Below are 13,535 nucleotides of genomic sequence, written 5' to 3'. Positions count from 1 at the left end.
CCTGAAGTTGATATCAGCTTTTGAGCTGTCATATGGCAGCTGTTTGGCTAGAGCTACCGGTATGAAGCCCAAAGTCTCAGTGCGGGGGAAGGAGGCTGTCGTTGGGCTGAAACAACAAAATATATCTATAAGAGAGACTATGTAATATTTGTGGTAGACTCATAAAAAGAAAGAAAGCACTTTGAGCACCACAACATCAAAGGGCCATGAAGATCACGGGGGAAAACTAAAGTGGATGATCACAGAATCCTTTCCTTATTGAATAAAAAAAAACTATTCATTTTACAGCATCAAGATACGTCTAGGATACTCTGAGAAGGTGCCAACATCTTCGGCATCTGCAACCAAAAGACACCGTCATGAATGTTAATACAGAGGGTTCACGATAAGGTGCAAAACAGTAAGTAACATTCAGAAACAGGAAAACCATATTAGACTTTAATGTAAATGTTTTTTTGTTTTTTTTTTAATGTTCCTGGAATCATATTGTTTGGTCAGATGAAACCAAGATGAAATTTGGGAAGAGTGAAGTATGGAGAGAGTATGGAGTATGGAAAGTATGGAAAGAAACAGTTTATGATACAAAACATAACACATCACGTGTCAGGCACGGCGGAGGTAGTTTCACGGCACGGCGGAGGCAGTTTCACGGCACGGCGGAGGCAGTTTCACGGCACGGCGGAGGCAGTTTCACGGCACGGCGGAGGCAGTTTCAAGGCACGGCGGAGGCAGTTTCATGGCACGGCGGAGGCAGTTTCATGGCACGGCGGAGGCAGTTTCATGGCATGGCGGAGGCAGTTTCATGGCATGGCGGAGGCAGTTTCATGGCATGGCGGAGGTAGTTTCATGGCATGGCGGAGGCAGTTTCAAGGCATGGCGGAGGTAGTGTCATGGCATGGCGGAGGTAGTTTCATGGCACGGTGGAGGTAGTTTCATGGTCTCAAGGCATGGTGGAGGTAGTTTCATGGCATGGTGGAGGTAGTTTCATGGCATGGTGGAGGTAGTTTCATGGCATGGTGGAGGTAGTTTCATGGCATGGTGGAGGTAGTTTCAAGGCATGGTGGAGGTAGTTTCAAGGCATGGTGGAGGTAGTTTCATGGCACGGCGGAGGTAGTTTCATGGCATGGCGGAGGTAGTTTCATGGTCTCAAGGCATGGTGGAGGTAGTTTCAAGGCATGGTGGAGGTAGTTTCATGGCATGGCGGAGGTAGTTTCATGGCATGGTGGAGGTAGTTTCATGGCACGGTGGAGGTAGTTTCATGGTCTCAAGGCATGGTGGAGGTAGTTTCATGGCATGCCGGTAGTTTCATGGCATGGTGGAGGTAGTTTCAAGGCATGGCGGAGGTAGTTTCATGGCATGTCGGAGGTAGTTTCATGGCATGGCAGAGGTAGTTTCATGGTCTCATGGCATGGCGGAGGTAGTTTCATGGCATGGCGGTAGTTTCATGGCATGGCGGAGGTAGTTTCAAGGCATGGCGGAGGTAGTTTCATGGCATGGCGGAGGTAGTTTCATGGCATGGCGGAGGTAGTTTCATGGCACGGCGGAGGTAGTTTCATGGCACGGCGGAGGTAGTTTCATGGTCTCATGGCGGAGGTAGTTTCATGGTCTCATGGCGGAGGTAGTTTCATGGCATGGCGGAAGTAGTTTCATGGCATGGCGGAGGTAGTGTCATGGCATGGCGGAGGTAGTGTCATGGCATGGCGGAAGTAGTTTCATGGCATGGCGGAGGTAGTTTCATGGCATGGCGGAGGTAGTTTCATGGCATGGCGGAGGTAGTTTCATGGCATGGCGGAGGTAGTTTCATGGCATGGCGGTAGTAGTTTCAAGGCATGGTGGAGGTAGTTTCATGGTCTCAAGGCATGGTGGAGGTAGTTTCATGGCATGGTGGAGGTAGTTTCATGGTCTCAAGGCATGGTGGAGGTAGTTTCATGGCATGGTGGAGGTAGTTTCATGGTCTCAAGGCATGGTGGAGGTAGTTTCATGGCATGGTGGAGGTAGTTTCATGGTCTCAAGGCATGGTGGAGGTAGTTTCATGGCATGGTGGAGGTAGTGTCATGGCATGGTGGAGGTAGTTTCATGGAAAGGTGGAGGTAGTTTCATGGCATGGCGGAGGTAGTTTCAAGGCATGGTGGAGGTAGTTTCATGGCATGGCGGTAGTTTCAAGGCATGGTGGAGGTAGTTTCAAGGCATGGTGGAGGTAGTTTCAAGGCATGGTGGAGGTAGTTTCATGGCATGGTGGAGGTAGTTTCATGGCATGGGTGCGTATGGCTTCCAGTGGAATGGACTCACTAGTGTGTATTAATGATGTCACTGCTGGCAGAAGTAGCTGGATGAACTCCGAGGCGTACCTGCTCAAATTCAGGTGACCTTTTAAAGTTAGACTGGCCAATGACCCTAAACACAATATGAACGCAGCTTAACAATTGTTGAAAGCAAAGAAATTTAATTTGCTTCAGTGACCAAGTCGGTAACCTGATCTTGGCCCAGAAGTGCAAACTTCAGTCACCGGAGACAAAACTGAAGGCAGCTGTGGTGAGAATGTGGCAAAACATCTAAAGGAAGGACAGTTAAGGGACATAAACGAGCTCCAGACTTCAGGTAGCTCTTGTAAATCCTTTTCATTCAAGTATTAAAACATATGCTCATATTTACAGTTTTAACAATAGCTTTTAACTCACTTACAATAAATTTACATTCATTTTTCCAAATACTGTTGAGCCCCTGAAAATGCAGTTCTGACATGGTAAATGGCATAGTTTTGTGAGACCTCTTAAATTAAAGCTTAAAATCTACACTTTGATCTTCTATTATTTCATATCTATTATTGTCGTATATAAAGGCCAAATCATAGTTCTCATAGATGATGGGTTTCTGAGAGGTCTGGACCACCCACATGATCAAAACTTACCTGAAAAACATGCACAAGAACAATCAGAGATGGCTTAAAAGAACTTTTTGATTTTAATTTAAAGATGCAATGAACAGTTGAAAAGAGGATTTTTCACATGTCAGGCATCCAAGGACTTACCTCTGACTCCTGTCTGAACCTAACCCCCCCCGCACCTACCTCTGGCTGCAGCGGTAGATGGAGGGATGTTTTCGTCCCTTGCTGATATTCAATATGTTCAGGGGAGATGAGCTGCATGCACAGTAGTTTTGTGCAGCAGGCCCAGAGCCGTTTGGCGCCCTGACCTCTTCTGTGCGACCCCAGAGCCGACAATAACGCAGGTCTGATCCATGGCTCTACCGTGTGAAAGCAGGATTATTTACCTTCATGTGGGAGGATGAGAACCACGATACTCTTCATTTTGAGTTATGAAAATCAAGTGTCTTCCTATGTTTTCACAGCTCTTTTTTTAAGAGGAGGGGGTTTTGCCGTGTTAATCACAACCACACTTCTGAATCCTCACCAGCGGACAGACACCTCTTTAAAGGTTATTACAGTACACACTGAGCTGTATGTCGCCATCACATGGGAGAAAAATGATCTCATTCACATGTTCTGTTTTTGATAAAATTGTCAAAATCAGCTAGCTTTACTGTCATAGCTGGTTTGCAATACAAAACAACATCCAATGCCATTTCCCGACCTGCAGAGAAAGTTAATTTCCTATACTACGACTCAAAAATGCAGAGACCCTTGAATCTTATTGGTTCCAGCATCTACTCCAGCTCTCCCCTGGCTGAATATTTATTTTTCCAGTGCGTGTAGTTTGCAGGCCATCACTGCTATCACTCAGGGCATGTCCGAGTTAGTAATTGTTTCCATTCACAGTGTTGTGCAGCTTCGGCAACAAAACGAAATGTTTTCTTGACGAGTAAACACACCCATCACCACCAAAGCCCACTCAGTTTATTTACATGACAGATGATTTGAACAATTAAGTGTCATGCTGTCAAGATGTTGACCCAGTTCAGCAGAAGTGGCAGGTGAATACCATCAAAACTGCCAGGTAAAATCTATTATTTGATTAGGTGACTCATTTTCGGAGGTCCTAATCCCTGCTGCAGACAGCCTGAAGCACATCCACCTTCCTCTTTACATCAGATATCCTGACTTTCCTCAATCGTTCCATGCTGTGGACCGCCATGTTAAAGGAAAACAGATCCCTGCAGGTATTCCCTGTTACTGGAACAGAAGTGTGTATTGTATGCACTTTATACCTCCGTTCTGCAAGATGCCACAAGAAAACAACACTATTTTCAATCAGCCACATTGATGCAACCACTATATATAAACTTAGCACAAAAAGTAAGGAAATTTGTGTCTGGTAGATTATTTCTTTGTTGTAACAATGCTTCTTGGTAATAAATCTTATACTGTTGGAAACCCTGTTTATTTCCCTTTTAAATGGTGCCCCATTTGTTAGAAAGGTGCATTTGTGTGATGAGCAGCAGAGCTGAGGATGTAGGTTGCGCGGCGTCCATGACAGATTTACCAAATCAAAACTGCTAATTGACTCCTGGACTTCAAATATGTACAAAACCAACTCTGTAACTGCATAATGCATAAGTTATTAAACGTTTGCTCATACGTTTCCCCCCAAAATAAAAAAAAAAAAACAAAAAAAACAGCAAGAAGCGTGCGGATATTGCTTCTATCAAAGAAAAAAGGTGCAGGTTTAATATTTTAAAATGCAATCTCGGCAGAGGCAAGCTCATCATATTCCACCATGAAGGCGTTGGCATGCAGTCAGGAGACGTGACATTTTCTGACATATTTGCAATATGCATAACCCATCAGACTCTTCTCCAACCACCCCGGCACCGCCACCATCTCGTCCCTCTTTAGTGGCACGCCCTTCTTTAAAAGCTTTTTTTTTTTCTTTTTTTAATTATTGCAGCCATTACAGCAGGCCTGGCTGATGGCGGTGTATGCACCACTGCTCCTTTGAGCCACCCACATGCTTCCATGCACTCTCACAACCACAGACACACATACAGTACATGTACAGTTGACACAAATGTGCCCGCACATAAATGCTTTTGTGGGCGCAGAAATGCTTTGACCATGCAACCAAACTGGGTCCTGTGGCATTAAAATGATCTAATCATTGTGCTTAGGTTTGCAGGAGTGATGCCAACAGCAATAAAAGAGCAAAAGAAAGAGGCAGATGAATCAGAGAGACACAGAAAAAGTTAAAAGGGGCAGACATGAACAAAGTGATGTAATATCGCTGCTGACGGTCGAGGTGTGTGTCAGGTTGTTGTCGTCAGAAACGGATAAAAACCGGGCAGACTTTATAGAGCCGGGCAGACTGGATGTCTCATTCGCTAAAAAACAGATACGTACACTTTGAATAATCAATTCCCCGTGATGAAACAGAAATGACTCTGGCTGCTTTTGCCTGAATATACCAAGGAATCCTCTGTGTTCACCTCCGAGCTAAACCACGACAAGAACACGTATCCGTTTACGCACGTAAAAGTGCAAGTTTAAGTGCTCCCAGGCCAGTTGTACCTGCGTGAATGTGTCTGTGTTTCGGGGATCCTGGGACCGTCTGGCATACATAAGACACTAATCCAATTGTCACTGTTCTGAGAGACGCGTTTGACCCCGGGGCTTCTGGGGTCACGCTGCCTTCCTGTTTGGGCCAATGGGAAGACTCCATCAGCGGTCTGACAGGCTGCTACAGCCGCTCTCAGGTTACACCGCCGTGGCCTGGGAGCCGCCGCGCTCCCGGGGGTAGTTTTCAGAGATGCCCATATGTGATGCGTAGAAAACAGGGTGAGGCTCTGGGAGGGTCCCAGAGTTTCAGAGCTGCAACCCTACCCACTTCAAAGAGTCCCTGTCCTTCCCGTCCCCGAGGGCGCCCTGCTGCTCTCCCGGCCGAGTGGTTGTGACGCAGGGCCACCTGACAGGCCTGAAGTTGGACACCTTCACAGCAGCCGCTCCCAGTGTGTCTATGACGCTCAGAGCATCTCAGCTGATGGAGGATCCAGCTCAATGCATCCTTAAAAAACCATGTAACTCAAGGACACCACATCAGACCAGAGGTGTCAAAAGTATTCACATTCATTACTCAGGTAGAAGTATAGATACTAGAGTTTAAAAATACTCCTGTAGAAGTTGAAGTATCATCTCAAGTTTTTTACTCAAGTAAAAGTATAAAAGTACTGGTTTCAAAACTACTTAAAGTATAAAAGTAAAAGTAATGTAAGGGGGAAAAAAGCCATTAAGGAAAAAAGCCATTGAAAATGAATGCATCTTAGTATAATGCAAATATATTAAAGAACCATATATGTGTACTATTGAGCATTAACATGTGTTTCAGAGAGCAGGAGATATGATGACTAGTTGCCTATAAGCATTGTAATGGTGCAAAAAGTCAAACTTCAGAGGCATGTTATCATTTATCCTAACCTTTATTGGAATGTACATCCAAAGAAGTAACAAAACTGGACAAGAACATCTGAAACAACCACAACCAAATTCACTCTATCCGGATGGAGCAATTTAACTGGATAGTTTTTTTTAAAGGCCGAAATGAAATAGAGTAACGAGGCTGTTTTTAAAATGTAAGGAGTAAAAAGTACAGATGATTGCGTGAAAATGTAAGGAGTAAAAGTAAAAAGTTGTCTGAAAAATAATTACTCCAGTGAAGTATAGATAACCAAAATTTCTACTTAAGTAAGGTAACAAAGTATTTGTACTTTGTTACTTGACACCTCTGCATCAGACCATGATACTCCCTCCAGCACAGCCCTGTAGGCCATATGGAGCAACCTGCTGCGACCACTACCTTGGACTCCATAAAGGAGATATATCACAGGGCTCGGGTTATCAGGGTGGATGACAAAAGAAGAGGAAGGTACGATGGCCACAACAAAGCCCTGATTGTTCTTGGGGTCAGAATTATGCATGTGAGAGTGGCTGCTCACTGACGATCCTTTTAGAGGGGGGATGAATGATTTCCATTATCTGATGACTTTTCATGATAACCCATAGATCACTTGTGTGCGAAGTGCATTTGCTGATTTTCTATTCATGTCAAAGACTGTTGGAATTGGGAGTGCTTTTTTTGATTCAGACAAGAGTAATTACTTTAAATGAATTCTTTTTATTGCGGATGAAAAACACCACCTCGTCAGAAGGTGTTATTAGGTTAGCGTCATGTTCTTTTGTGCTGCATCTCAATGCAGGGCCTCAACTCTGATGAATTCCCCGACTGTCACGCCATTCTGATGACGGATGTGTTCAAAAGCAGCGTCATGATGGAAAAGCAGAACATGAAGTCATGACAGCACTTCCATTTTTCCCTGTTGTTTAATTGATTGTGATGGCCATCACTCAATCTGATGAGATAAAGTCCAGCGTTAACAGATCGACGATAAAAGGATATCTGACAGGAGTGCAAATGTATTTAGGCTCAGGCCCTACAGCGGCCCGCGACAACGGCCCAGGAAACGCATTTGACTGGACCAAGTAGTTTGTTTAAGGTCAGAGGTCAGCTAAAGGAGTCAGATTGGTTTAAGGCGTGTCATTTGCTACAGGCCAGAAGGGGTTTGTCATGCTTCTCAGTGGGAAATCCTAAGCTGACCCTCTGGACTTGCTGAGATGTTTATTTTCAGTTGGAAAGACTTCAGTGAGGGAAAGTGCCAAAGCTGAAATCTATCGGTGTTAAGATCCAGTCCCTCCCACCCCCCACGTTGTCAAAACCCAAACAAACAGCAGTGCAGCTCTTTAACCACTAACACCTTTGGACATGGCTGCCCCCAAACAAGGGTTCAGGACAGGTCGCCAGGCTCGACTTGTGGCTGATCGGCAGCACGTCAGCTGATCACAGCTTAGGGGAAAGAAACGATGATCAGGTGTCCCCCAATCTACGCAGAGCTCTCGTGTGTCGTCTCTCTTTGCTGAAACATCAGTGTTTGGTTAAAACTGTGAGAGACAATCTGGTTTCAGTTCAGGCTTCAAAACAATGTGTTTTTCTTTATTTTTGAAAGAATTGTTTGAACCTTTTGAGGTTTTAGGAATTTTCACATCCCACATGGAAAATCATGAATTTTCAGAATCTCTCGTAAAACCTATAATTTACAGAATCTTTCTTTTCATTTTGTCTCTGTCTTATATATATATTTGGAAAGACCTGTTATCTTTTAAAAGGTCTGTGTGATTGAACTGAGACCGTCAACAGCTGATTTTACAAGTCCAGCCGCAGCGGGGCTCGCGCTCTGCAGGAGCTTGTATCTGTTGTGGTCTGATTCATTGAGAACTTGTGTTTTTTTTAAGTCGATGTTAGCTTTCTTGAGTTCAGATTTGTTTTTATAAAGCTCCTGCTCTACGTTTAGTTAGAAATCCTGTTGTTTTCATGTTGTTCTTCCACCGACTGCCTCTCAGCACCACTTTTTCTTTATAAATTCCACCCACTTTCCTCTTATTAGTTAGATTATTGTCTCATCAGCTGTTTTATTGTCCTGTTTTATTTTGCAGCAGTTTGATCTCCATCTCTCATCTCCACCCTGTTTTGTTCCATCCGGAAGTGTAATAAAATTCAGTTTAATCCTCATCTGGCAGTCCTCCTGTGCTGTTTCCTTGTCCCCTATCAATGTTATCTATTTTATATTTGTATACGTTCTCAGTGACAATGTGCACACTCCTAAAAAGTATCACGATCAACCTCTCTTTCCGTAATATGCACTTCTGTTCCAAGCTGGCAGCTTATCAGCGCTCCGAGTAAAACATTTATAGCAGCTATCTACAAAGAGCCTTGTTTACAGTGCATTTACCTCAACAGCTACTGAGAATTATGATGGCAATTTACAATCTGAAACATATTAAGATTCAGTGGTTTGTTTTAATAAACCGAGCTGCTCTCTAACAGGAAATTACCAGCTTGTCAGACTGGATGAAAATTAAGATCTAACGTATTCATTCTCTGGAGATTGTGTGCTGCAGCAAAATTAAGAAAAAAAAACCTACTTATCACGGCCTTCTGTGACCTGCTGCAGTGATGCACAGAGCAGCTTCTCTTTCCCACAGCTACTCAATGTGTGTGGCTGAAAAGATGTGGAGGACCATGTGGGAGAAACAGGTCTGGAAGTAATCTACTCTTCTTCACCGATGAGGGGGAAAAAAAGGAGGAAAGTTTTAAACTGACAAGTCCCAAATGTGATTCACTTCCATTTTGCAACCTAATTAACCTTCTGTGGTACATTTAAAGTTCATACGATATCCTAAAATGGAGCTTCAGGGACAGCAGTCATCATGTGACAACGTTTAGGCGAAAGGAGAATGAAAATATACACCAGTTTTCAAATACAGAAGCATATCTAAAAATGATTCGCGAGATGATGAAAGGATTGGCATTTGGGGAATGCCCAATAAAATAAGGGGGACCTGATTTGTTTTCTTTGGTAAGGAGAAGGAAATGAAACAAAGAACAGAGGGATGTGAGTGGGATTACTGGTCCTGATTGTGTGGACCTCCCCAGAGCCTGAGATTTGAATCCGTTCCATCCACCCAGACCCCTTTTAATCCTCCCGTCCACATTTAAACCTCCCTTCATCCGTGGATCTCATACTTCTTTCTCCCGTCATCACTCCTTCCTTCCCTCCGACCTGTTGTTATTGTGGCCGGTCCTCTAGTCTAGAAAGACATCGATTAGCAGGGGACACAGTGACTGTCTGCCCTGTCACAGGGCAGCTCGTGGGGATCAATCAGTCTATTGTTAGCCTGGAGTGCCTCATGTATTTACATTTCTGAAGATGAAAGATCAAGGCATGGGAGGGACGAGCGGGAAAAGATAAGAATAAGTGGATGAAAAGAGAAAATAACTTTCTATTTCAATATCTTGAATATTCCTCCTCCTGTCATTATTGTGTATTCTATTATTTCAACATCTGAATGAGCCAGAGTGAAACAAAACAGTCTCAAATATCTGCCAGACTGGTAGTTTGACGTTGATGTTTACATACGAAATCAGGAACATAAGCTGAAACAGCTCTCACCACTGTTGCAGGGAACACTGATATGAAACCTTGAACACGTCGGATATCAAGGCTGACGGATGGCTGCTGGTATCAGTTCAGGTGGACGGGGAGACGCTCGCTGCCTGACTTATCTTTGGTTACTTATCTTTGGTTACAGCGCCTCGCAGTGGCTGCCGGAGCTCCCTCAGCACATCTGGATTCATGTTCCTGTTCTGCAGCTCTGCAAGTTTATTTGTGTTAATAAGCGTTTCGAGAACAATGAAAATATATCATAGAAAAAAAAAGGGAGGGGGATCATTTGATTTTCATATTCTAAGGGGTTTGTACATTCATTTACTCTGCTATTGTGTGGTGCACATGTGGATGACATTACAGCATGAATGCTTGACAGTTTAGTTACTGGATACGGAGCATTCACGCTCGTTAACACAGAAACATTGGCTGCAATTAACAACTCATAATTACCTCTAATCACCACTTACCATTCCAAGGGATCATTTTCTGTTTCGTACACAATTCCTGAACAATATAATCACCACGCGCGAGTACAATCGACTCCCAAAAACAATCAAATAGAAATTGGTAAAACTGAGGCAACTCACCCACGAAGCCTTATTTCCAAAAATCTACAGATCCAACCAAGCAAACACTTTCACCCAAAAAAATGACTACATCTGTAATACCAACTGAATGGAGGTGTGGTTAATCTTTCATCTATTCTTTGTCATAACTCCAGTTTAGCTTTTGATTGACAGCCCATTTGAGTCAATTATCGTTTCGATGTCTCGTTCACAAGCTGCATTAGCCAATGAAGAAGTATCTCTTCATGCCTAATTTAAAAACAGATTCGCCAAAGAGCCAATTAATTTTCTTTTTTTTTTTTAAATATGAATTCTCCAGCTCTTCTTTGTGCATCTCAAAAAGCTTTGTATGCTTATAGACAATTTTAGAAAGATTCTGGGGATTTCTAAAAGTGAAATGTAATAACCCAGATACTGACAAATTAAATGTTTAAGCTACCTTATGTGATAACAGCGTGACTACGGATGATGGAGTCCCTGAGTGTCAGAAGCTTGGACACGCTCTCGGGAGTACAGCGAGCATCACATGCGTTCCAAACCAGCAGGTAACTCGCTGGTTTCCTGCCACGGTACAAAAACAAAGTGAGGTGTCTAAACTGTTTGCAGATGCGAGTTTGTGCATAGGAACTGTCCTTGTTGAACCCCACCCACCTCATAGTTTAGAGTCTAAACTTTAGACTCTCCCCCCTGATGAACACTGGATGTCTAGACTTAGTTTCTCCTTCTGTGGCCATTTACATTTTGATTAAAAAAAGCATTGTGCTTAAGCCCAGTTGTCTGGGAACCTTGAGGAAGCGACATCTGCTTGGCAAAGGAGACAAAGATAAAAAAAACTAAACAGAAAAAGAATAAGTTTGGCTGGTAACTCGAGCATAGCTGCATGCTGGCAACACTTGCGCATGTGAGCCTAATTGCAGGAAGATCCAAAGGCTCCAGATTGTCTGATGGCTGCGACAGCAGTGAGAAACATTTCTACAGGCAGGGAAAAAAAAAAAATTGTATTTTAGACTAAATAGTACAAATTTACTGAAATCCAAAAGGAATCTTCTGGTAAGCTCTTCCTTTCAGAGAATGGATGGCCCATGTTGGTGACTTACGTATAAAGACTTGAGAGGCTCCATCTAGCCTTTCAGTACCAGAATTATTACAGATAAGACATTTGAGTCAATGTAGTAGAAACATTTGAAAAATCTGACAGAGTAGAGTTGATGCTCTTCCATGGTGAGAGGAGCTAGTCAAAGTGCTTTTGGACATCTCCGTTGGGGAGGAGTTTGGGCCATGTCCCCAGAGCAGACCTAGGCCACGCTGGAGGGATTACATCTCTCAGTTGGCATGGGAACACCCCAGTATTCCCATGGAAACTGAGGAGTGTTGAGTTGAGGGATCTCTGGGCGTCTTTGTTTCAGGCTGCTAATGCCGCTACCTGAACTCAGATAGTTGGAAGTTAAGGGGGAAAGAAATCTGAAAAGTTGATTAAACCATATTGAAAATGTTAATTTTAGTTTACACCACATATTGGAGGTGAAACAAGGTTAACAACAAGTCGTTTGGAGAAATGTTTTGTTTTTTTTTTTCCTGATAATCCAGTTTTTGATTTACACACACGCGCACACACGCGCACACACACGTGCGCACACACACACACACACACACACACACATACACACACACACGAAAAGACTGCAACCAGTCAGTAAAAATAAATAATTTCCTATGTTTTACAGTAGGTATACAGGACTGTCTCAGAAAATTAGAATATTGTGATAAAGTTCTTTATTTTCTGTAATGCAATTAAAAAAACAAAAATGTCATACATTCTGGATTCATTACAAATCAACTGAAATATCACAAGCCTTTTATTATTTTAATATTGCTGATTATGGCTTACAGTTAAAGATTCCCAGAATATTCTAATTTTTTTAGATAGGATATTTGAGTTTTCTTAAACTGTAAGCCATGATCAGCAATATTAAAACAACAAAAGGCTTGTAATATTTCAGTTGATTTGTAATGAATCCAGAATGTATGACATTTTTGTTTTTGTAATTGCATTAGAGAAAATCACAATATTCTAATTTTCTGAGACAGTCCTGTATAATGATAAATACTTGAATCTATTAATGATATCTGAATATAAAGGTTTTATGTCTACAGATGCTGCTGGAGTGGGCATTTCTTACTGAAACTAACAGAAACGTCCTTAATGCCTCATCAATTTAAAGATTCGAGTCCTAAAATAAGGACACAATAAACCTCGATAAGTCGGTGCTCCGCCAGACAAAGGAGAGAACTTCATGGAGCGGTCTCTCGGCCATGAGGTGCAGAACTCTACTTGGACACTAGAGGGCAGCAGAAACTCACCTATAAACTGCTTAGCCGGCTCTGTGTCATCTCACTGGGCTGTCTGTTGCCTGCAGCTCCACATTCAGACTGAATTATACTGTGAAATTGGATTACGTGCCAAGCAATGCAATGATTGAGCACAATTGTTGCGGTTTGGCAGAAGAGCTGAATAAAAAGGAAATATACAAACACACATTCCTATTTGTAATGCGGATGCGAGTTGTCTGTGAAACAACATTAAGATAAGTCGATCCTGGGTGTCAAGTGATGGGTATCTTAGCGCGCACACTGCTTTTCTTCTGAGTAAAAAATAGCAGCCGATTGTCTGGCTGCTCCTCAGAGAGTATACAGGCTGAGTTATAACCCTATAATTGTGTTCAGGAGTGAAAGTATGTGTATAAATGAACATGCTCCGTTTTAAAAGGAGTTTTATTATGGCTGCCGTTTCTTCAGATTGTGGGCCTGGGACTGGATCTCCCTTTATGGGCTGTTGTTTCCCCTCCCAAAGAGCTCCCTGAGTCTCCAGTAAACTGAAGAGGCTGGCTCGAATTATACAGAGGCACGTTTAGCGTTTGAAAAAAATCCAATAAAAGAGAAAGACAAAAAAGAGATCAAGTAACCTTCGAAGCCAGGAGCCCACTTTTTCATCAGCATCGCCTGCATCATAGCAAGCAGGGA

The 13,535-nt window shown here is 42.9% G+C and overlaps 2 protein-coding genes across 2 annotated transcripts in view; both read left to right on the top strand.

Moving 5' to 3' along the window:
* Window positions 1-7,242, top strand: part of LOC133422580 (uncharacterized) — a 65,766-nt gene extending 58,524 nt beyond the window's left edge. Inside the window, exon 3 of the mRNA XM_061712597.1 lies at window positions 7,144-7,242. Within this exon, the coding sequence (XP_061568581.1) occupies window positions 7,144-7,242 (99 nt within the window). The remainder of the gene's footprint in view (window positions 1-7,143) is intronic.
* The window catches only part of asb16 (ankyrin repeat and SOCS box containing 16), a 333,586-nt gene that overhangs the window by 208,168 nt on the left and 111,883 nt on the right, over window positions 1-13,535 (top strand). The gene's annotated exons all lie outside the window — the stretch shown is intronic.

This window comes from Cololabis saira, chromosome 21 (assembly GCF_033807715.1).
Source record: "Cololabis saira isolate AMF1-May2022 chromosome 21, fColSai1.1, whole genome shotgun sequence".
NCBI lineage: Eukaryota > Metazoa > Chordata > Actinopteri > Beloniformes > Belonidae > Cololabis > Cololabis saira.
This window is presented reverse-complemented; position numbering and strand designations above follow the sequence as displayed.